The 24,602-nt window shown below is 38.3% G+C and overlaps 1 protein-coding gene across 3 annotated transcripts in view; it reads left to right on the top strand.

Moving 5' to 3' along the window:
* The window catches only part of slc2a4rg (SLC2A4 regulator), a 35,476-nt gene that overhangs the window by 1,222 nt on the left and 9,652 nt on the right, over positions 1-24,602 (top strand). For 2 of the 3 annotated variants that reach the window (XM_079239377.1, XM_079239375.1), the window contains exons 2-5: positions 192-427; positions 21,025-21,125; positions 21,490-21,549; positions 23,617-23,855. In XM_079239377.1, coding sequence (XP_079095503.1) covers positions 192-427; positions 21,025-21,125; positions 21,490-21,549; positions 23,617-23,855 — 636 coding nt within the window. The remainder of the gene's footprint in view (positions 1-191; positions 428-21,024; positions 21,126-21,489; positions 21,550-23,616; positions 23,856-24,602) is intronic. The other variant, XM_079239376.1, reaches the window with a different exon arrangement.

Raw genomic sequence — 24,602 nt, 5'->3', positions numbered from 1 at the left:
CTTTAACATGGGATGTCTTATATTTTGTTCAGTTCATGGAGGTTTTCATACAGTGGAAAGAGCAATAATGTTTCGGTGCAAATAAAGTCAGCAAAGTAATTTGTCACTTGATTGTACTTTTTTCTCTTTTTTCTCAGAGTGGGCCTTACAGTGATAAACTAACTTCAATGGGGTTTTGCTTTATTTTCTAGACACTCCTTGGGGACCAAAAAGACAGTGGCTCCACTGGGATCCTGAAGAAGACCAGTCCAACTCCCTGTCCAGGCGTAAATGAGCAGTTGCCAGGCAGCTACATGCATTTGGACATCAGAAACCCAGGGAAACAAGCAGAGCTGGCCAGCAACTTCAGAGCAGCACAAGGGCAGAATGTACCACAGGCCGAGAGACAACCCCTCCCCTCCTCCCACATCCCTGTACCCAGAAACAGGTATTTAGAAGCTCATAATATCAACATCAATGAACTATTTTATCTTTCGTTCTATTTGTGGAGTATAGAAAGAGAATGAAATAAAGAAGAAGTTCACCCCATGCAACACAATGATTTGGTCCTGAAATTTGGCTTTGCATTTCGGCCTAAACTTTGGTCATCATGTGTGATCTGCCCATGAGACTGAAGCACGGTGTTAGCTAGTCAACCCACTGTATTTTCATGTGCATTAGTCTAAAGGTTCTTTTCAGCCTAAGCCAGAGGCTAATTTGGCACGGAATTTGTGGTCATAAAAGCAATCAGTGCAGGCTATATTCATACTCGGTTCTTACTAGTGTTCTGTACAGTCTTAATGAGAAGTGGAATTCACCATCTGGCTACAACTGTGCAGTGGTTTGGGCATGAATGGTGTGGGGGCGTATTGGTGAAATGACCGCATGTTTGGTGTTCCATCCAGAAAAATTTCGAAACGCTGTGCCTTAAGAGAGCCAGAGCTTGCACCGAGGGCCAGGATTGCACAATCACTTGACCAAAAGAAAAAAGAGGGGGTGGAATATGTTTTGTTGATAAGACAGTTAACTACATTTTGGAAAGTTTTTTATTAATAAGATGTCTCAATACATTGACTGTTTAAAAGCTGAAGGCTGCCTACATTTACCCATTTTCAACTGATGAGTCGGTGTATTATGTGCTCATATGTCAGGCAGGAAGATGAACTTTGTTGAATCTGAGTGATTTTTGTTGCAGTGCAATTTTCTTTTGCTGTTGCTATTTTGCATCATTTTCAGGCAGAGTTGCATGCACGTTGTTAGAGCAAACCCATGCAAGCATGAACTGTATCCCACAGTGCAAGCAAGACATGCATCCAGAGATGAGCCCAGTGCACTGATAACTGATTATGTAACCTCCAGTGGGGCTGGAAGTAGTGCCTAAGAACTCTTAACATCTTTTCACAAAGCTATTGGTTACTATCTGTATGAAGTCACTGCCTATCTGTCAGACAGCACTCATAAAATGTCTGGTGGAAGTACAGTACAGAGTAAACAAAGTAGGTTATTGTTTGGGGTGTTTTTTTTATAAACTTTTGGATGGTTGTTGTATGTTTAATGACGGTACAGCTTTCAACATAGATTGCAAGTTGAGTTTAATCCCAAACCAAACGAACTACAACTGCACAGAGTGAGCTTGTCTTAGTAGGTGGGGATTTTGAATGGTTCAGGGTTTTTAACTTCACACTCCTTCACTTCCTTCTATCAACACATGATTTCTAAGTTCCGCTAGTCATGAATATTGAGACTGAAAGTCTCTAGGGACCATGCAAAATATGGTATATTCTCAAACCAGAATATTGTGTTGCTACTTCTTGGTGGGTATAACTGAAAATAAAATTATGCTTAAAATGGACAAGAAAATAATCATTATAATTTCTGACCGATTTGAAATTTCATTTTTTTTCAGTTAGTGGCTATTTCAACATTTCTCCAACACCATAACAAATATACAGTTGACACTACACTGACGCTGAAAGAGGTTGCGTAACATTATATAACTATGTAGTCATATTGGTGACACCTCTTTGTTGCTCCATTGATCTTTTAGATTAGCTCCCTGTCTTAACTTTACTCAGATTTTCTTATGTTGCCCTGCTGGTGGGTAGGAGCTCCCTTCTCTCACAATAGAGTTGTTTTCTTAGCCCTGATTCACCTTTTGGTTTAACGCATTAAGACCCAACGTCCATTCCAAGCAATGGACCTGGTGTAATGCCCATATGCTGCGGCTAACTAACCAGTAAAGCCAGGTCTGTAACAAACATGGGAATTGTTTGGTCTGTAAATCAAGAAAAAATGATGGAAAATCTATTGTTAGTAATATTTGATAGATAAATTAATCAGTTGACATTTGTGTCATTTCAGCTTCAACTCAAACATTTTCTCATAGTTGGCCTTGTCGGTTAATAAATAATGTTTCCTAGGTTTTCTCCAGATTTCAGCTGCCTGTTAACCAGATGTGTGCATTCTGGTAATCTTCACAAATTTATTAGGGCGGTTTTTTAAAAAAAGAAGCTTGAGTTACAACTTAACAGAAATTTGGCTTGAATGTTTTCACCAAGTTAAAGACTCGTACTACTGCATGGGACACTTGTTTCTTTAAGCAGTGGTGATACTGAGGGGGTTGTGCTGAAATCCCGGTTTGTGTGCATGCATCTGTGTATGTGGGTGTGACCAACAATGCAGTCGTTGCACTCTGTACCCAGCTTTGGATAGTGTCAACAAAACCCATTATTTTTATTTGCTCCCCAACAGCTTAGTTGATACCATCATTCTGTCTCTGGATTAAATGGGTTTAAAGAGACCTTACCTATGACGATGTTATTTAGCCCTGTGTGTGTTTTATATGTGCCTCTTCTGGTGCATTTTGTCTTCTTGTGTACAGCTTGGTACTTTCACACCTCCTGTTGTTGGTTTGCAAATGCTGCAAAGTAGGTCACTATCCCTCGGACAAGCCAGGGCAAAGATCTTTCAGGATAAGGGGAAGAGCCAATACAACTGCTCACACATGCATATTCATTGAGACACAGTAAAACCCACAGAAAGTATTTAAACACACCCACCCGTTCAGTCAACTTCACCTCCATGTGTGTGTCTGTCTTTTCTCCCTTGTTCTGTCTGATTAAGTCTGTCTTTCACCCACACCCTGGAGCAGAGCGCATTCAACTCGTCAATACTCATCAGCGTGGGATCCGGTATGCTGATTATGGAACAAACACCAGTAAAAACAAACCGAAAAAAAGAGGGGTTGGACATTATGATTATCTTCTGATGTAAAAAGCTTTCCTCTCTTATCTGTTCTTGGTCAGATACACTGTCACTATAGTTGGCTAGCATGAATTGAAATGACTGAGTCGGCATAAACAAGACACCAAAGCAACCAACTGCAGAGTGGGAGGGGGTGAAAAAGAAGAAGGCTCTGTCTTTTAACATAATTACTGACTAGCCTTTGACACTTCCAATGCAGTTGTTACCAGCAATGTTTGGTCCAAGCAAGCAGCTTGGACATAGTCAAGTCCACCACCGTTCAAACCCCCTCCCAATCACTTCACCACCAATCCTCTTCACCCAATGGAGACATTACGGTTGGTTGTTGAAGGTCAGAGTCAGTGAAACAGCTTCCCACCCCCACCCTGGTCTGGGATGTCTAACCCACATCCAGACTGCTGACATTGCCTCTGAGTTAAAAGCGGTCTGCTGCTTTTTCAGGTGGTTGCTTTCTTTTAGTCTTAAATATTTGCCAAGAGTAAACATGTAGCATATCAATATGATTTGTAGTTGAGCCGTTTCTTTTGGATTCAGTTCTACTTTTCATTTGTACTATTAGCTTTTATGGTTTTTTTTCGCTGTTGTGGACCACAAGAGGTTAAAGCTTTTGCACTGACAGGCAGGGGTGAAAGGTCATCCCCAATGAATAGAGTTATGCAGGAGGGGGAGGGTCAGATCAGGATGCAAACAGGCATCTGGCATGTCTGGTAGGTCAACCTCAGGATCTGGGTTATGAGCTGCACAGATAATTTATAACTGCAGAAGATAGCAGACAGCTCATCTTTTAACACACAGTTTTATTATGTTCTCACTAAGAGCTGTATGAAGGAGATGCGAATGGATATAATAGGCATTTAAGAAAATGTAATCTGTGTTTTCAGGGTCCACTTGGTGTCTGGCTCTGTATCACTTTCCTTAACACTAATTATGGCCTCTGGAAGAGGTGCCTGCTAATGTGTGTTTACAGAAGTCTAATTAATAATGTTTATAGTGTTGTGGTGTGATACAGCAAAAAAAAAAAAAAGAGGCAAATTTTATTTAAGTCATATAAAAGCGGAGATTAGGAGGCAGGAATGTTTTCTGAAAAACAAAGCATCATACAAAAAGTTAAAGAAATATTGCTTCAGTATATATTTTATCAGTTATATGTTAAATAATACATTCTCAAGTATTTCTTTATACGCATTTATGGACACTGCAGGTTTCTGTCTGTCAGTAGGATGCCTTAAGGAATAAGGAAAAAGCAACGCTTATCATGGGGGAAGGAAACTGCTGTTGCGCAGTTCTGGTGCGGCTGCAGTAACAAGCTTTGTCAAGCGCTCACCCGCACTGATCGTTACTTACATAAGGCCTCCTGTTCTGCCTCAGTAGCGTTTAGAGATGACAGAGTCAACTGTCATTCCATCTCCTCAGTCAGTCCTTTTTTCCTTCTACCCAACTAACGCCTTATATCAGCCAGCAGCTGTTGGGTGCCATTCCTTCCCCGTCCACCAGCTTCTGTCACCATTCTTTCATTGCTTCCCTCCCACGACTTTTCTTCATCTGTCATACAGCTGTTATTACTCCCTTATTATCCCTCCTTTTCTGTGTTTGAACCAGTGACAGGACTGTAAATGTACCCTGTAAAATGAATTGCAAGGAGGTCTGTGTTAAACGTTTGGCTTTGTTTTTTCCCCATCATTATTTAAACATTGATATCTTAATATAAGGTATGGTACTTCCAGGTCCTAATTTTTATTCTTTATCTATTCCATGCATCCTTTTTGTTTTCCCTGGCCTTTGCTCTCTTTCTTTTGTCTGAAGAGGGACTAAATCCTCCCCAGATCCACAGAAGACAGAACCAATATTGTGTCTCTCGCCAGAAGGATTATTTCAGGCTCTTCTTTTATAAAAAAAAAAAAAAGAAACAGGAGAAGGTGTGGATAACACTATTTAAAAAAAGTTAACCCATTTTCTTCACTGAACTTTAAACTATTTAGTTTCAGGAGAAATTGTTCAGTATCCACAACTTTTAAATGACTACATTCATGATTTTAGTCAATTGTTTTAGTAGTTTTTACGGAGAGGAAAAGCAGTGTTAAAGGAAATGTTGATTAATGCTAATTTGTCATTTTTTTGTTATCAATTTAGGCAAATCAAGTGATTATTCCTTTGATTTGTGAGCATTACTGATTTAGACTTTTAAAGTCTTAAGTAATCAGATTTCCATCAAAAGCACGCAAACTGCAACAACCAGCGGGCCCACTTCTTCTTAAATTCCTAGAAACTCCTCTGCAATGTGTGTGTAAGGTGTGTGCTTAAACATGCATGTTCTTAACAATGGGGCTTTGTGTGATAGGATAATGACTTATCCTTGTACACTCAAATAAATTGTGCCGGCTGACAATAGAAGTACTCAAGCAACTCTACAAGCCAACTTTCTTGCTTTTTTTCTGTTTTGTGTCCTCTTTTTATTTTAACTTCTTTCTCTCTCATACACACGTGTGAAAAGACACACACAAATTCACACATTGGAAAAATGCACTAAATGGATAACCTAACCCAAACTTTACCTCTAACCTTAACAATAATCAACTCAATCAAGGACCTTAACCTTATTTCACACTTTAGCTTAAACTTGGACCCAAAAAATGACAGTGCTCCATTAGAACAAGTTTACTGGTCCTGACAAGGTTGGTTATACAGAAAAAGTTTCCAATAAACATGTTCACTTACACTTCCTTCTGAAGACATAGTGAGATAGTAAGACTTCATTTAACACAGATCTGCCAGTAACACTGTTGTCCTCTCACCTCTTGGCTACTGGATCATGTGTCAAAGTATTTGCAGTGCCTTGTGGAACCAGTCAGCAACACATATAAATTATGCAAAAATATATGAACAGTGATAATATTTTCTTTTTAATATACTTTCTTCTACATAAAACAATAGGTTATTCAAGTTTTTCAAAAACTTAGCATTTTACACAAGTTTTCATTTTAACAGTTTTCCTGGAACATGTAATGTCACCATAACACTTCATATGAAATAAAAAATACCAACAGTGGATTGAAATAGCACGGAGAGTGTTTGTTTGGACTTAGGTAACAGTTTAATTGTTGTCAACTAAAGAAAATGTGATCCTTTACTTTAGCTGTGGACCGTGTTCATCATCACTGCATGGGTTTCAGATTAATCTGCAGCTCAAGCACTTAAGAACAGATTTGGCTTATTTAGCTTTTTAAGTATCATAATCTTTCAGATTCTTCTGAACAGTTGATTAGAAATGGAATTACTCCACCAATACCATGTTGGCCTGTTTGTGATTGTGGTTGTAGTATTTTAGATTGGTTCAATTACATGCAAAACATTAAGCATAATTTGTTGCTGTTTGGTTTGCACTTAATTACTGTCTGCTAATTCACTCCGGACCTAAAAGTGGAAAGCTACAATCTGTTCAGTCTTTAGTCAACACTGAAGAGATGGTCCAATGAGTTAAAGCTGGAATTACAGGCCTGCTATGACTGCAGTGATTGAAGTGGGCCTAGAAAAACACCCTGTGACGTTGAACAGCTGTTTTTGTGAGAATTTGTGTGACAGTTCAAACCTGTTGCACATTGAACAGTAAACCCTGGTGCACAAGAAAATTCAGTGCCTTCTCAGGCCAAGAAGGGTGTACAGGAGTGAAGCCACCCTTCACTGTGAGTCTAAACTCACAGCTCGGTGAGTTTTTTTAATCTAAACATCTTTTATTTTCAATTATTAATTCTTACTAAATCAGAAATTTAGGAATTCATTTGTTATACTGTTTTTGGGACCTTGGTATGGTGTAGAGATTTCCATCTGCCATTGAAATACACTTTGTGGTCCGGACAAGAGTTTATTGATGATGTGACCAATTGCTGAAGTATTTTAAAATCTGCAAAAGTGAAACGATAGCCTATAGCTAGGATAAATGGATGGAATGTCTGTAAATGGTGTCTTCAGTCACTTGACTTTACCCAAACTGAGGATAGTTTTTACAAGTAGCTGAAGGCTGTTGTAGTAAAGCCTGACAAAGCAGCATAATGCAGACCTATGGATCCCCAACATCAGGTGGTCACCTGCTACAAAGGATTTGGATTCAACCATTAATGCAATGTTGCAAAAGTTTACCTTAAAGCCCTCTGCTTCTGACTTGTTTTGATGGTGCACAAATGTGTAGTATAGACATTCCTTGGGCTGAGAAACTGCACTTCACAACTGTTTTCTATCTCAAACCATCCCGTGATAACTGCATTTTGCTTTATGCCAATGAATCACATGCCATCAATTAAATATCACATGGTAATATGGGGATAAGACAAGAGTCAAGATCAGACTGATTTTTACCAAATGAAGATGGCTCAGAGAAGAGGCATGGTGCAAAACAGATGCTCAATTGACCTTGTGAAAATTTGCCAAAGTTTTGTTCAATTACATTAGAGTCTGTAAATTCAGACAAAATATTAGAAACAGTTATGATTACTTAGTGATTAGTAAAACAAATATTTTAAATATTGCTTAAGCTTATTTGTGGTGGTAAATGGAGAATACTGTCTAAATTTAGTGCACGTGAATTTATTAGCAGTAGCTACACAAGAACAGAAGCAGATCTTTAAGTCTACATTCTTTAAACTGGGTATTCTTTGTTTAGACCTTGGACTCCCACTGACTACTGCCAAGATAAGATGGAGATTTCCATCATTTGGAGAGTTACAAAGTATCCTTGCCTAATCTTAGTGGCGGTGGCTTCCAACACCAACATGCCATTGCACAAAGCCATGACTGTTTGAAGCTGTTCACTCAGGTGTGGAGCAAAGCACTGATCACTGTCCAAATTACAAAACGAAGGCTTGTAGCTGTTCCAGGCCATGGGAATACTTGGAGCTTTTCACTGTTTACTCTGATCAACTGTATTTCCACCGCCGCTGTTTTTTTTTCCCCCACAAAATTCCAAATGGTCACATTTTGCAGTGGTTGTTTTGCTCAGATACAAGTGGTGGACAGTGGTGTAGTCTTTCCAAGCCTGGCACATTTAATGAAATTTGCCATGTTTGTAACTTGCAAACAGAGAGCAAGGATGATCTCAGGCAGTCTCATGTCTGTTAGCTTCTGCTTTTCCTTGCTCTTGCCAGATCTGCTCCAATCTAGTCTGAGCCAACAGATTTCAACATCATGCTCTCAATGGGTTGTTGTTACACTGCATTTTGTTCACTATACTGTAATTACACCAGGCGGGAAAATGGAGCAAGTTTACAAGAGATCAGTTTGTTCTTTGTGTTCTTCTTTCCTTGTCACTACAAATTATTGGTCCACTTGGTCTTCTCACATATCTTGTATCTCAAAGACACTAAATACATAAAGAAATGTTATAGACACGTGTTTCCCTGTCTACTCAATCCTCACACTGTTGTTTTGTTTTTTGTTTTGTTATTCCAACTGACTGGTGACAAAATTGAAGTGTGTGACTTAGGGTGTGAATCTGTCACCTGATTACTTGAATAACTGTCATTGACTTTATAAGGCTCCAGTTTACTATCATCAATTATTTTTGGCCATCCAGTGATGCTTATAGGACACTTATTATGCCCTTCTTTTATTAGTTGATTTTTTTTTTTGTAACACCATGTCTGTGACATACTTACAATTAAATTGGCACAAGAATATATTTCTACAGTACCCTGTCTTCACAGCACTTTTCAGAGAGGCTGGTTTTCAAGACTTTTTTGTGATTTTTGGGAGACCAGGGGTCCAGTTTTATGCTACCACTGAGTAATATATTTAGCTCAAAACAAATTAAGCATCCACCATAACAGGCTATACTATATGGAAAATCATACAATATTGCCTTCGAGCACAAATAGACAACTGGTTTCACACTACCACAAACTAAATGAATTAAAAAATACATTGTTGTCGATTTTATAAGTGATTGCATCTCTAAGTTGTGGCAGTGGTCAGCATAGCAGCCACAATGTGCACAGATTGGCTTAGATTACTAAAATTACTTTTTTTTTTTTTTTTTTTTTTTTTTTTTAAATCTAGAAGGTTAAGATATTAATTCTGATAACAAATTGATTATGTAATGAATTGGTATGGTCTTCTGGTCTAAAGAAAGTTGGTACCAATTCCTTTTTTAAAGTCTTGGCACAAGTCAAGGAATGAACTGGTGTAGGTTGGAAAACAGGCAAAAAAGGGGTCATTTCACAGCAACTAGTTTTTGTCACCTGTTACCAGAACATTGTCATCAAAAATAAAGTTGGTCTAATCGACTTTCATATCTCCTAAAGCTGTGGGTTGAAAATTGGTGATTCTCTGAGCAGCTGACAATGTCTTAGTTTTTATATAAATCTTGCTACTGGTTCTAGCTTCAAATACATCATCTGAGCCAGTTGATAATCTGATGTTATATTTTCGGACCTAGGTGGCCCCAATTAAGTTTCTTTCAGTAACTTACTAAGTCGTGACTGATGCACCTTCATTTTGTCACTACTTCATGTGTGAAAGTACAGAGGTGGCATAGGGGCTTGAAGTTTATCCATGGTTGGCAGGGAGGTGGTAACAGAGGTGAATGGTACACTTCACATTTGCCTGCCCACATCAAGTTGGCATTAAGTAACTTTCCACTCAGAGCGACAGTGCTGTCATCAGCTGTTTCTGTTGTGCTAGCTTTATGTTTGTAAGGACATGCCTATGCAGGACCTGCTCTACTTATGTTTGATATGTGCATTACAAAAGGGAACAGTTAAGTTGAATGAGACTGTAATTTTTTTATTGCTTGTAGGGAAGAGCAAACTAGCACAAGAAAACTTCAGCACATATCAATGGTCTTGGCATACCTTTATTAGTTTCCTGATCAGTTTAGGATCTATTTTAACAATTTTTTTTCTTTTCTAAGTGTTATAATGGCCTTTCCCTTTTCTATCTCGCTGTCCTGCTGCATCCCTACACACCACAACATGCTCTTAGATCCTCGGACCAGATGCTTTTAACTGTCCATAAGACACAGTGTAAATCCAGAGGAGATAGAGCCTTTTCGGTGCTAGCTCCAAAAATCTGGAAGTCTCCCTCTGCAGGTTAGACAGGCTAACTTCCTTGCCATTTTTAATAGTCATTTAAAACTCATTTTTATTCTTTGGCATTTAACCAAGACTGAGTTGTCATCTGTGTCCTTGTATATATTTTTAACTGTTCTTTTTATGTATCTTTTTTATTTCACCATTTTACTGCTATTTTATGTTCTTGTGCTGCTTTTTATTTACTTGCTGTTACTGTACAGAAGTTTGGTCAGCTGTTTGTTGTTTTTAAGTGCTTTAGAAATAAAAATGATATGGTAAGAGCGGATATGTTAAACAGGCTAAATTAACATGGAACCCTGACCCTCATTTTCTTTTTTTTTTCATTAGTAGTACTAAAAATAAATGCTCTCAAGTTTTAGCTTAATTAGTAATATTGAGATGCCACCATTGATATTGATGAAGATCAAAGATTAGTGCAATTTATATAGGTTGCTTCATCGATTTATATATGAAAAATATTGAAAATAAGTTTGACTCTTTCTTCTTTGTCTAGTATTGGAGTGAACGTTTCAAAATGTATTTAGCAAAAGTTGTGTGCCATTGACATAAACACAGAATTTTTTTTATTTTTTTTATTTTTTTTATTTGATCAGTCTATGTTTAGTTGTGTATCGGACGGATAGTGAAGAGCCTAACCTGGGAGAAATCTGACTCTTCCACAGATGAGACACTTCAGCCATACAAGATATGACTTTCACTGAGCCAGAGGTGTCTGGCAGGTTCTGCCATCTGAATAGATTTGACATTGTAGATTTGACAACATAAGTGGTATAAACATTTGCATTAATTTACTTGTAATTCTAAGAGAACATTTACATCAGCTTTTTTGCTTAAAATCTTAGTCCATTTGCTGACGAAAGTACAGTGTGAATGTGATTTCGGTTCACCTGGATACAACCTCCTACAACTGAGCCGAGTCTCCAATCAAATTGAGTCAAGCGTACTATCCTGATGTGAATGCACCCTAATCCAGTTTACTTGAACCCAACAACTGTATGTCAGTTTCTTTGTGAATAGTGAAAAAATTGTGAATTTGTATAGAGCTGTGGGCGTAAAAGCCTCTGTCATAGAGAAGCAGATTTCTACTCTTCAACTAACTGTGGGGAGATGCTTGGTTGTATTATCACCATCATCTCTCCAGTGTTTCCATGACCTGCTCTTATTGTTTCCATTTATCTTAATAACTATCTCTTTGCTAGCTTGGCAGGATGCTAGGGGGGAAAATATTCCTCTCCTTATTCCCCAGTAGTGTCATTGCCTTCTGTAGGATATTGAGGCTGTGTTGATTTGGAAAGAGTTGAATAGTTTTTGGGAAAAACTTTAAAAAGATCTTTAGGTTGACTTAGGGTGACGAGACAGTCAGTGCATTGCTAGCCTGTTATAAAAATGCCTCCTTGAAGTACACATAAGTATTTTATCTTCTCCTTAAAATACATTCCAATGTACTAGCATGAACACTAAAAGCAAAGTAACCTCTGATGAATGGAGGGAAATATGTGATAGCTTCTGAATGTTCATTAGAAGTGACATTTGCTCTTTTTCTCAGCTTCTGCTTCCTTACTTTCTCTTTCTAGAAAGAATATACAGATCAGTTTATTTTAATGGCTGCAGTCATTTATCTGTCCGATGTTCTCCTGCAGATATTTGGATTCATCCGAGTAAGCAGAGTAGAGTGGATTTGGAACAGCATTGGTTTGCTTTCACAAAACACAGGAAACCAGGCAAAGGCCTGCTCTGGCTTGTGGTGGCAGAGGGGCAAATCTCAGGAGCAGGCAAGAGTGGGAGTAGAACGTGAAGAATGAGGAACAAAATATGAGCATGAGTGCTGCAGGGGGAACTGACCACAGTTCAGAGCTCTCCGCCATTTTACACATTTTTGTAATCTTCTCATTTTTCTTTGGCTGCATAGGTGATTGTGCTTTTAATTTTTTTGTTCTATTTATGAAACGTACATGTCGAAGTCAGCAGAATGACATTTTCCCCATCTATCCCACTTTTCTATTTTAAGTAGAGTCATAAAGACAATAGATAGTCTTTGTGTAGATAGATATAGGTTGTCTTCATGGATACGATTTCAAGTTTTTCCTGAACATCCCCTCAACAAACCAGTGGTTAAGCTGTTGGTTCAGTTTTGAAAATGAGATGCCAATGTCATTTGTAGGTGCCAAAATCTTATTCTAAACACTGGGGTGAAAAAAAGAAATGGTGGCATGCCTCAACACAAATGAGGAATGATTTGTTTTGATGAGAAAGATGATTGAAGTGCTTATTATTTTTGCAGCTCTCAGAAGAGAAAGAAGATAAAGGGAAGACAATTTAAAGCCACTGGTCAGAAAAGCCTAGCCTGCATTCGCAAGCAACGGCATTATTAGTGAAAGGCTAAAAGTTGTAAAGAATGTTGCTTTAGTGATCAATTAATCTTGTTTTATAGCGTGACGTAACGGCGAGGGATTAAAGTGTGGTACTTGCTGTCTGCTTTGAGGCTAAAAAGAGATAAGTGTTTGGTAAACCATTAATTAATACATTGCCTGTTAAAAAAGTTGCCACTTAACTTATTTAAGTAGTACCATAGCAAGTACCATAACTTGGGGGCTGTAAGCCAGTAATACCATGGTTTGAATCGTGCAGTTTATAAAATGATGCTACTAGTTTGTGGATTTTACTGGCTTACAAGTCATTTTACGCTTAATCCACATACATCCTCATCATGGAAAACATAAAGAAATGCTTATAATGCAGCCTTCACGGTAAAGGCAATTCATGAGGCTATTGAAGAACGAAGTAGTGTTGCTGTGCACTCTGCGAAGGTACAGCTTATATCCAGGTGTGCTCTATAGCCCAGAAATGAAGGCCGGTAAGAGCCTCCTATTGCATAATTACTGCATGAGCAATTATCTTTCAGCTGGCAGCAATTTATGTATCCCCTACTGATGCAACGAGTAGCTTCTTAATTCTTAAATAACATTATCAAAAGACACATTCATTTGTCACCAAAAAAGAAGTCTGTTTAGGAAGGGTCAGATCACTGGCATGTGTCAAAAAGCAAGCATCTAAGGAGACTGGAGAAGCTACTATGGGTGGGTGTCATGAGTGCATCCGGGTAAAACGAGCAGATAAAGTTCTACAAGTCTGTGTCGTAATTAAAGCTAAGAACAATCTGACAAAATTCTGATCTCGTGTGTTTGACTTCTTTTTGGTATCATTTGTTTTGGCCAGACATTGTAACTATTTTGCATGGGTTGTTTATTTTATAATGTGCACCATACCAAATTATTCCATCTAGGTTTATTTTTCCAGGATTTTGCTGTCAACTTTTGCGTCACACAGGAATGAGCATTACAGGCTAAGGTGTAATCTTTAAATTGGTTTTACTAGTCACTCCACTGGACAACTCTTGTTTTTGAGGTTGTCACTGTGCAATAAGTGCATGTAAATAGGTAGCTTATGACATGCTGAATGAAACACCACAGAGTGGATCATGTCTTTTAGCTCCATGTGTATCCCCTATTATTTTTCCCAAACAAAGCTGTTGTTTGTGCTTGTCCCCTAGGCCACAGACTGCATTCTAGGATCAAGAGAGAGAAAGAGAGGGCTTTTTGTACTTGGTCTGAATAGACATTACAGTTACAGCCCACATTAAAGAGACACAGCTCCTGGCTAACAGCCTCTCCCTCCCTGTGGGGTTAAGAGCCTGGGGACTTACGTAATGGGCAACATGTGCATAGACTACACAATATTGAGTGATTTCTGAAGATGCATGAACATGCAGTCATCCAGACTGACAGCACTTGATTCCTGCCCACAGATCTAGATCTTTAATATATGTTGTCATTGTATTTTTTGTAAAATAATTTGTGAAAAATAATACAGAATCGTAAAACCGGACACAGTGGATACAGGTAGAGGATCACAGCTGTAAACATGATTGCTTGTCTTGGGTCAGGACCGGAGTGAACTATTTACCATTAGTCATTCTATCTGTCCCCAGCAAGACGGGAAGATGGGGAGACCTTACATAATAATAGAGAGTAGAGGCTGGATTATTGAGGATGGAGGAATTACAGGGCTTAGAACTGGTAGTGAACTATTAATAGAGTATGGATAGGGCACCCTTTTGGGGCTGCACACTATGCAAACAACCATCAACACCAATTCGGTCAGCTCTAATGGCCTGAGTTGGGATAGTGTTTTCCTGTTAGACAGGATATTCAACTTAGACAACATCATAACATTCTTGTCACTGTTTCTCTACGGTTTTCTTTACTCTACATGTGAGCACTCGATAAGACAAACTTTAATCTACTTTTTTATTTGACTTATGATAGCATATATTGATTAATTTTCATAAACATGGACAGCCATGATTATCAGAACTTTAAACAGGTTTAACAGAAAACAGATATAGCCAGGTATAACCAATGACAAAAGTATTATAACCATAGTCTTTGGTAAAATAACTATCTTTGTCAGCCTTTCCAACTTTGTGTATATGAGGATGAGATTCTGCCTATGCTTTAGAGATTCCATCATAGTGTGCCTAAGGAAGAACATGACTGGAAACTTTATTTAAATTTTTAGTGTGCCTGCCTCTACCTGTGTGTGTGTGTTTCTGCATTTGTTTGTGTTATTAAAGAAAAAGCAGGAAGCATTGGAAAGTGTCATAATGAGAACTCTAGTGTGTGCTGAATGGCATCGCAATGTCAACAGAGAGGTGTTTGTTAATTGATTTTATTTGCATGTGTTTGTGTGGCTGTTCTTAAACTTTAACTACCAAGGCCATACACCAGCTGCTTTGCCAGTCTGTGCTTTGGACATGAAGAAACCAGTACCAGTGCATACTGTACATACAGAGATGTACAATTACACCCTGATGCATGTTTTGGGGATCACACTGATCACATGATTATATTGAAGGAATAAGTGCTATTTAAAGCAACTGCCACCAAGCAAAGAAGATGAGAGATTATTGTTGGTAGCATTCAGCCCGAGTGAAAACTTGACCTTTTACACTGAACTAGTTCTGATAATTAAAAAATCTTAATGCTGCACACCACTCTCCTTTCTGTTACCCTTTTTTAGAAAGGGATATTCTAAAACTGTCATCTTCTTCCAAGTAAAGTATGAGATAAATCTTTATTTTGTGGAAAACCAGATGCATATTGTTTATGGCTTTAAAAATATTGCACCAAATTATGGCTTTTCTGAGAAAACTTCTTACAATATCCCTGGAAAGATGGATGATTGTTGTAGATGCTCAAAACTTCCACATAAATGCGCATGAAAACCCGCATAGAGCAGGCCTGTGGCAAGTCTAGCTCTGAAAAGCTTAGCTTGAGCTTTGCCAAAAAGGTTGTATACAAAGCATGCAGACACAGTGGATAGGTCACTAAGTTACAATTTGACTTGTCCCAAGGGCTTTTACTCAACAGCATGAGACAGCCGTGTAGCCTTCTGTCCATCTTCTGTGTCCGTTTACGTGTTTTGGTCTGTTTTATAGGCTTGTGCAGATGTGTAGTTCAACTCTGCTAACAAAATGGAAACAATGGAAACCATTGGAAACTAGGCCTGTGACGATATGCTTTTGTCCCGATTCGATTTGATTCTGATTTTTTGGGTGCTGATTCGATTTAAATTGCGATTCTCAAAATTCTTCAATATTGATGATTTTTATAGATTAAAAACAAATTTTATTTTTTTAATTTTTTTTTTATTTATTTATTTATTTATTTTTTATAAAACTTCTTTTTTCTCATAATTTTTCTTGATTTCAGTTAGGAAAAAACAATACAGTAGCCAGATCATCATTCTGCTGCTATAATGCCCAAGAAGACAAGTAAAAAAGATCAATAAAAACAATGAAGATGACAAAAAATATTATAGTGGGTTATTTTATTTATTTAAAAAAAACAACAATTTTTTTAAGAAAAAAATCCAGATTTCCGATTTTTCAATTCGATTTTCCCACCCCTATTGGAAACCATGGGGGCATTGTTGTGCATTATAAATGATGTGCAACCATCGAAAAGAACAAAGAAAGCTGTAATGTATTTAACAGCTGCACAGACCACCACTGTCTTCTGGACTACCTTTTTTAATGTTTTTTTGAGAATGTATATTATGTTTTCCCCCACTGTTGTCATGTTTGTTGTTGACTGAAACTGATGTCAGAGCTCTGAGGTGAACTCTGCACTGCCCTCGTGTGGAGTTTTGCCAAACAACCATACCAACATAAACAATGGGTGACAGTGGCATTTAAACCAGGCATACCTCCTCCTTGGGTAAAAGGAGTACAAAGAGCCTTATAGGCTGCAAGGATATGCATGGACACACAGCCTTTTGACTGTCCCATGATTCCACAACCGTCGCTATGTTGCTGTTTAAAACTAACACCAGAACTCTGCAGTTAACCATAAACTCTGCTCTACCCTCTTATGGCCCATTTCGCTCCGTTATGTGCGTAAATGGCGATGCCTGTTGCCTTTTGGTGGCTGTAGTTGTGGACACACTCACACAGCCTCTCTTCAGATGCTCCTGCCACATCTACATTATCGCCTTCTGGTAATACCAGTGGTATTGCTCTGTTTTCTGCAACATGTGACAGATAACTAAGCCCCTTAAAAACTGATTAAATGTGTTGAGCTAAATGGGCCTTCAAGGTCCATTTACATGTTTTTTAAGGAAACATCTAAAAGCTAAAGGACTGCAAAACTCAAGGACCAAGGTTGCCTACCATGCTTTATTGAATGTTTTGCCTAACAACCACACCTCATAAAGGATGCATTGACATTGGTGTATTTATTTAATTACATATAGGGTGTATGAATAAGGCTTAAATTTGCCTCTGTTTAAATATTCATTTAAATTATGAAGATTTCTCTGAATCTGTGATAAATCATTACAGTCTGTTCTGCAAGACATTTCACAGTCCAACCCATCTGTTTTGGACACAGATTTTAAATGATAGCAGAAAAACAACTTGTTGAATACACTCCCGACGAACAGATCAAATCTTTAGCCATTTGTGTAGGCCGTCACTTGTTTGCTAGTTTATTGGAAGTTTCGTGGCACTCTGTCCTGGATGTTAAGTGGGCTCATTCTAAGTGCAGTGTGTTATAAACCAGGCTGATCCTCGGGGTTTCTTGGTAACCAGAGCAGAGGTGGTGTGTTAAATATAGAGGGAAGGCCCTGTCGCCTTACCAACAGCAGCAAAAAGCATACTGACATATCAGTTAGTGAGTGACAGTGCCAAACAACTGAGTGTCATAATAGCACAATTTGCAGTATTTGAAAGTGTCCTCACATGGCCTCCATTAGAAAACTACCATGTTGCCATTTTCCTTACAATTGTATCCAACTACCTCTAATAAAAAAACTCAGCCTTGAAAATCTTCCCTCTCTCTGTGACCTGTCACAGGGTAACTTTTTGCAGCTTAGATGAAATAGTCATCTTCAAACCTTATCTGTCATTTGCAAACAATGTACAGATGTACACAATTTTAGAAATGTATTAGTGTTCCTCTTTCAGCACTCTGAGCTTGTTGTTGCTGCCTGCTTCTTGGCTTGGCTCAAAGCGGTAGTCTCTGTATGTGCCTGGGCCTGGCTTGTTGACTTTAGCCGGCCCATGTGTTGTGCTGCTGCCAGAGGGGTGTGTTCTTGGCTCAGCTAAAGCCAATGCAAATTGAGGGAGGAAGGAAGGTAAGAGAGTTTCTATTGAGTGTGTGGGTGTGAGAGGCTGAGTGTATGGCTTTGTTTGTGCATGTTCTTAAATGTCTCCAATGCTGCACACATGCAGATACAGTTAAATGGGCTTAAGATGTCCCACTGCAGGCATAATAACTGCCTCATAAAACACATTTGACAGTGATGGTGCTTGTAAACTTAACAGCCTTAAGAATGCACGGTATCCATTCACCTCATAAAATACCATATTTAGTGCATAATATGTATAAGTATTCACATGTTAATGTGACTGACATATTTGAAGTGCCGTCATTAAGTTTACTGGATACAATACATGTGTCGTGGATATACTGCATTGCTCTTGTAAACATCCAGATTTGGGTTGCCAAAAAAAAACATAAACCATCCCTACTGCCTTCCGACGCACACATAGATAGATGTACATAACACAGACCGCCTTTGTTGACAGCAATTCCTTCTGTCCATTTCCCTCTTTCCGGGCACTAAGTGCAGATATTTCCAGTTTAACTTCTTACCAAATAAAGTCTCACATTATTAAAGCTAAAAGAAAACAGATTTACTGATCAGTGTTGTTTTGCATCTCCCTCCCACAAAACTTAAAACACTCCATAGCTATTTTAAAGGCAGATGACAAGAAATAGAGCAGTGGGCTGTCATCTAGTCTTTTTGTGGGTGCTGTTGTTGGGGATTGTAGCGAGTGATGCATGGCACTGGTAGATTTCATCTTTCTGAGTTGATGTTATGATGGCAATGTGGCAACCATCTGGTGTAAAACATTCATATCAAAGTCAGTCTAACAGCAACAGTAACAGTGTCAGTGTGAGTAAAAGTCAATCAGCAATTGTCCCTCAGTGAAAAGATGAATAAAACATACCCACGTGTTGTTTTGCTCATCACATGCGCTCACACACACACACACACATACACACAAGAAGCTGCAGATGTTGTAAAATTGTGGTAAGTGGGTAGTATCACAGTTGTTCTGGGAAGCAGAGAAAGGAAAAAGCTCAATGTCAGGAAATGGGGCTGGGTTGGAGGGGTTTGTATTAAAGGGGCCTAGTTTGTATTGGTATCATTGTGTTCATGGATGTGGGTTACAATTGGATTATCTCTGTCTTCAACTAATAGCCCAGTTCACCTTCCAGCTTTTTTTTTTTTACCCAGTCTGTTTAATGAGCATCCACACAAACTAAAAACAATCAGACCACAAGAGCGGAAACAGGACTGTTACACACATTTAATAAAATTGACATAATTTCTTTACCTCTGCAGTCAAACTGATAACATGTTGGCTATATCGCAATAAAATCAAAACAAGCAGGGCAGAAATGTTATTAAGAAACAGACAGAGGTTCATAAATCACAAGTGCATCCCTGCTTGGCCTTCCTCGTGCTGGAAACAAGACTAATGACTGAAACAGGACACGACTAATCTTGTTATCTCTTTATCTCTTGTCCAGACTGTGCGTTCATTTGTATGTCTTTGGTATGTGTGTTACTCGCTTCTCTCAAGGATTTTTTTTTTTTTTTTGCCGGAGTGTAGATATTATTTTTTGCATACCCTGATAGTCTCCTTGTTGGTATTTTATAATTATACACGACTGTTCTGCCAGTTACCCGCATTGCCTTCACAGCTCATAAACAGACAGAGACAAGCACTTAAGCCATGTTTTTAGGATCTTGGAGCATAAAACCAACATGCTTTTTTGCAAGGATTGCTGTGGAGTGTAGCGCTTGTTCCTGAATGATTCTTCCATATCTGGTACATTCCGTTGCGATCTGTTTGCTCTTCATCCACCACATTCTCATCAGTGTGGGAGATGAGCCATTTTTTTTCTATTATTTTTACTTTTTCGGTCTGTAAAATGTTTTAAAACCAAGTCATTTGTGTGTAAGTACCCATGTTCAGGTGCATGTATGCTTGGTGATTTAAAGCATACTTCTGTATGTGTTTGTAGACTCAAGTGCAAAGTTTTTTAAGTTTAGTGTGTTCATGTGTGTGCGCGCATTGAGGCTCACCGTGGATCTCTGCCAGAGCTTAGGGCTTGGCTGAGAGAATGCTTCAAACCAGTTCACTCTGGTTGTGTAGTGGAGAAGTCTGGGGGCGGGACAAGGACCTCTTAAAGCTCCAGGCTCCATTTTTCTTTACCTATGACTGAGATCTTTATGCATTTGTATTTTTATATAGGTTTCTACATACACATGGCTGACAGGTACCCACATCCATGTATTAAGTTTGACAGCTTGCTTTTTTCATGAATTCACAAGAAAATTTAAACCCATTTATGCATGTGCAGATGTGCACAACTGTGTGGGTGAAATCTTGGCCCTGCCTTCAATAATTTCCCCCACATTTCATTTGTTAAGGACGCAGAGCAGAGGTGAAGATTGCCAAGTAAAAACAATAAGTTTGTTTGTATTTGCACAGTGACTCCAAATACTGTTCTGTGACATCTGTATTTCTGAATGCCAACAGCACATATTTCGGGGTTGCTTTGTAAGTGCATTTATTTGTGAACATTCACTGTGCATATGCATGCACTATTACTTCAAACAAGCAGTATAAATAGGATTTAAAACAAGAGGGGACTGCTCAGCAAGGGGCTTACTTGGCAGGATGGAGGGAGAAGGCATCTCTCTCCTGCTCTTTAAGCAGAGTTCACCAAACTGTGCAACAGCACACCACAAAGCACTTTCACTCTTCAGGGCTTTTGTTACATCCTCGTACACATCGTGACACATATGCGCATTAACAGCAAGTTTACAGCGACTCAGATAGTTGTTTCTCCCTCTGCTCTGCTTACATGTTTGATGTGTCTGTTTCTTCATCCCAAATGTCATCACAGTTATGCTGACACAGATTTCATTTAGCACAATACTTTTTTTTTTTTTTAATTTCATAACTCTGTGCACAGATGTATGACAGAGTATGGCTGTATATTGACTCGTTCCAAAAAAATGTTTTCTAATCGAGACAATCTGTATTTGTGTGATTTTTCAGGAAGCCTTCAGGTCATGCTGATAAGGAGGTGATGGCTGCCACCGTCCTCACCTCACTGTCTACTTCCCCTTTGGTGCTCTATCCTTCTTCTGCGCCCACAGGTAGTACCACTTCCTCCTCAGCTTATTTCAAACACTCTTTTGTTGTAGGAGCTGCTCCATCAAATACTGACTCACTCCTTCTATTAAATAAATATTAAATAAATCAATCACAGACAGTTTCTTAATGCCAATGCTTGCTCACTCTCAGCCCTGTGCAGCGGGGACAGAACTCATCGCAAATCACTTGATGTTAGTTCACCTTGACTCTGAGCTGAGTTGTTTATGTGTTTACCTGTGTAAACCAGTGCATCCAATGAGAGTCTTGCATTGTTATTAGCACCATCCCTTTATCTTCTAATGCGTACATGTTTACCCAAGCCCAGCACTTATTGCCTACTGGTAAGCCTTGACTCTCTCACCACAGGTCCTCTGGCTGCGTCCAGTATTGCTGTGGTTGCCATTACCATGCCAACCCTACCAGACGGTCAGAGTCTTGTCAGCTTTTTTTTTTTTTTGTCCTTTCATCTCAACATAAATGCAAGGCTCTTTCTTACATAAAGGCATTTTTTAGGACGAAATATTCCAGGGGCAGATTGTTTGACATTGCTATATTAACTGGGACAATGCAGAAAGAATTTAAGCTCTAAAAGCTTTGTTAAAGAGTTAATCTGCCATTAGATTTAATCTGAGCGTGCGGTGTGTTTGTAAGGAGCTAGGCTTCATAAAATATTTCAGAAAGGACATGCTGGTTGATATCTCAGTTTCATGGAGCTTTATCAAAATATCAATGAACACACCTGATTAAAAATTCCTAATCTGAAAAACAATTTTTTTTTCTTGAAGTTTTTTTTGGGGGTTTTATGCACAAAATGTAATGAATCAATTGTGGTCACTTGTAGGTCGAGGCTAACTTCTATGAAAGTGGATCAAACTTTTTCTATTATTAGAATTTTTTTTAGCCATGTGATAACATTTTCTATCCAAAGACTCATTTTATCTGGGTTCACTCATTTTATTTTACATCAAGTTAGTCTTTTGTCTCTTTTCCCCTTCGTCTCCATTTTATGCTATGAGCGTCACATTGCTGTGTTTACACTTCTCAATTAGACAGGTTCTTACACTCTAGAGCTACTTGGTGTGGTGTCACACCGAACCAACAGAGAGATATGCATCACTAAAAACAAAGATAAGCAGAGACACAATAGTAGAGACTCTCCCTTTGACCTGAAATAAAATATTGTATATATTATGTAATATAGCAGACTAAGAAAAAAAATCAAAAAGCAAACTAACAAGAAAAAAACAGCTTTTTTCCACCTCCGGAAAAATAGCTGATTGCTGTTACCAAAATCTTCACAAAAGCATCTTCTCTCCTGCTCAGATGGAGAGAGCCACCTTTTTTAAAAAAAAAAACAAAAACAAAAAAAAAACAAAAAAAAAACAAAACAAATACAGTAATTTATTGTCAGAAATGCAACAAAATTATATTAACTGTGTGTGGAATTCTGTCAAAAATATTCTATTTGTGTAATTGTTATTCAGATACACTGTGGTCCCTTGAACCTTTCCCATATTGCACTTCTATGCTCTTCCAGCAGCTCACAAGGGAAAAATCAAAAACTGGCTCTAGATAAAAACCTTTTGCATTTTTCACTGCCACAGTAGTTTTTAATGTGGTTGAAAATTGAAGAATTAAATCAGGGGTGTTTAGTTGGTTGCAGTTCTGCTTGTGCTAATTGATGTCACTCCATTCTGCACACTTGCTATTTAATCAATGCCAGAATATAGAGTTTGAGAATTCAGGAAAATTATAAGCACAGTTTTGAAACAAGAGCTATAAAAATAATTCTAGCTTAAAAATGACTTAAGGTATGATGTTATGTTTATGTTGCTTCAGGTGAAAATTTACATTTTTTATGCCACACATCTGTACTTTTGACATTTATATATCTTGCTGGGATAATGCAACCCTATTACACTGTATTTCTATTAAATTGTACTAAATAATTATACATAAACAATTTGATTTATGTTTTATATTTGTATGATTTCAAATTTAAGTTCCATTTGTTACCATAGCTAATGGTGGTTCATTTATATTAGTGAATGCTCCATATACTGCATACTAAGATTTGCTCCATGTTTGGGTCTATTTCCCACAGCAAATAATCAGACCAAACCAGTATGGTAATTATTTTTTTAAGGTTAAAGTAAGGTAAAACATTATTGGACAGTTCAAAGGGCAAAAGTGTGTGAATAGGCTTTGGATCCAATATAAATTTCAGGATATTAAAATGTTTCTGGGCTGTCAACTGGGCTGTAATGGATTAATGCTTTGAAAGTATTTGACCTTTTTATCCCCAGTTGAACAGTCAGCATTGGGGTCAGGACTGTCCCAACATTATGCTTGCAACAATGCTTCATTCTGGGCCTGTTAAAGTAATGCATATTTAAACTCCTGTTAACAAGTTGTTTCTTTGCTTTTGTTCATTTTTGCCTCCTCTCAAATACCAAGCATCCAAATTAAACATGTGCATTCTTTATACTGCAGTCCCGGAGCCTGCCACCAAGACTTGGAAAGAGGTTTTGTCTGCCAGTTACAGCAGTTCAACCAGTGGCAACTGGAGCTGGGATGCCAGTGACCAATCAGTGCCCTCCACACCGTCCCCACCGCTTTCTAACGATAACAACAAGAATTTTCTGCTCTCATCCCCGGGTGATGATATCAGTGAGGATGCCACAGAGAGCACGCACTTCATGTTTGAGGACCCCATACCTCGAAAACGAAAGGTAAAAATAAACTCTGGTGTGAATAAACTAGAACAAAAAAAGTTACCTTTTCATATGATTATAATTATGCACATAAAGATTATTAATCAAATCCAAGTCTAGAGTTTTCTGGGGGTTTTTTGTAGTAGAGGGACGTGACTCAGTAATTCTAGAAAACACTGGAAAAATTAAGCGCCGCACAGTTTAATAGCTTTTGACATAAAGCCAGTTACTGTCAGCTTGTGTGAATGATGGATTAAGTTTGCTTTTTCACTGCACTTCCTCTCATTTTGAGTCTATAGTGTTTTCACTGTCAAGAAGCTTTCCATACCCTTTTCAATCCTTTCAGGGGAAGAGGTGGGGAAGAGGAGGGAAGCTCAAGGAAGAATGAAGGAGAGGAGTCAGATGGGGGAAGGGAAGAAGTATAGCTTAAAGGGAAGCATAATCACAAAGCCAGTCAGAGTGTGTAGGAAAGGAAAGGCGACTTGACGCTCAAGGCACAAGCAAGGGATGAAACGGATATCAGTATTATTTCCGGCTGCTATGTACATGTATCCGCTGTGTGTGGGATTTTGCAATTTACTGTCATTTATTTTTGTTTTTACTGCAATTCATTTATTTATTTTGCGTACACACACATAACTTACACACAAGCTCTCTTTCACAACACATTAGACAGATCTAGAAACAAACCTACTATAAACAGGAGTAAATATCCTGCAGTGTTTTAGCCCGGTTTCTAACTTCTTTAGTTCATCCCGATCAGCT

The sequence above is a fragment of the Telmatherina bonti genome (genome assembly GCF_933228915.1).
Source record: "Telmatherina bonti genome assembly, chromosome: 4".
NCBI lineage: Eukaryota > Metazoa > Chordata > Actinopteri > Atheriniformes > Telmatherinidae > Telmatherina > Telmatherina bonti.
This window is presented reverse-complemented; position numbering and strand designations above follow the sequence as displayed.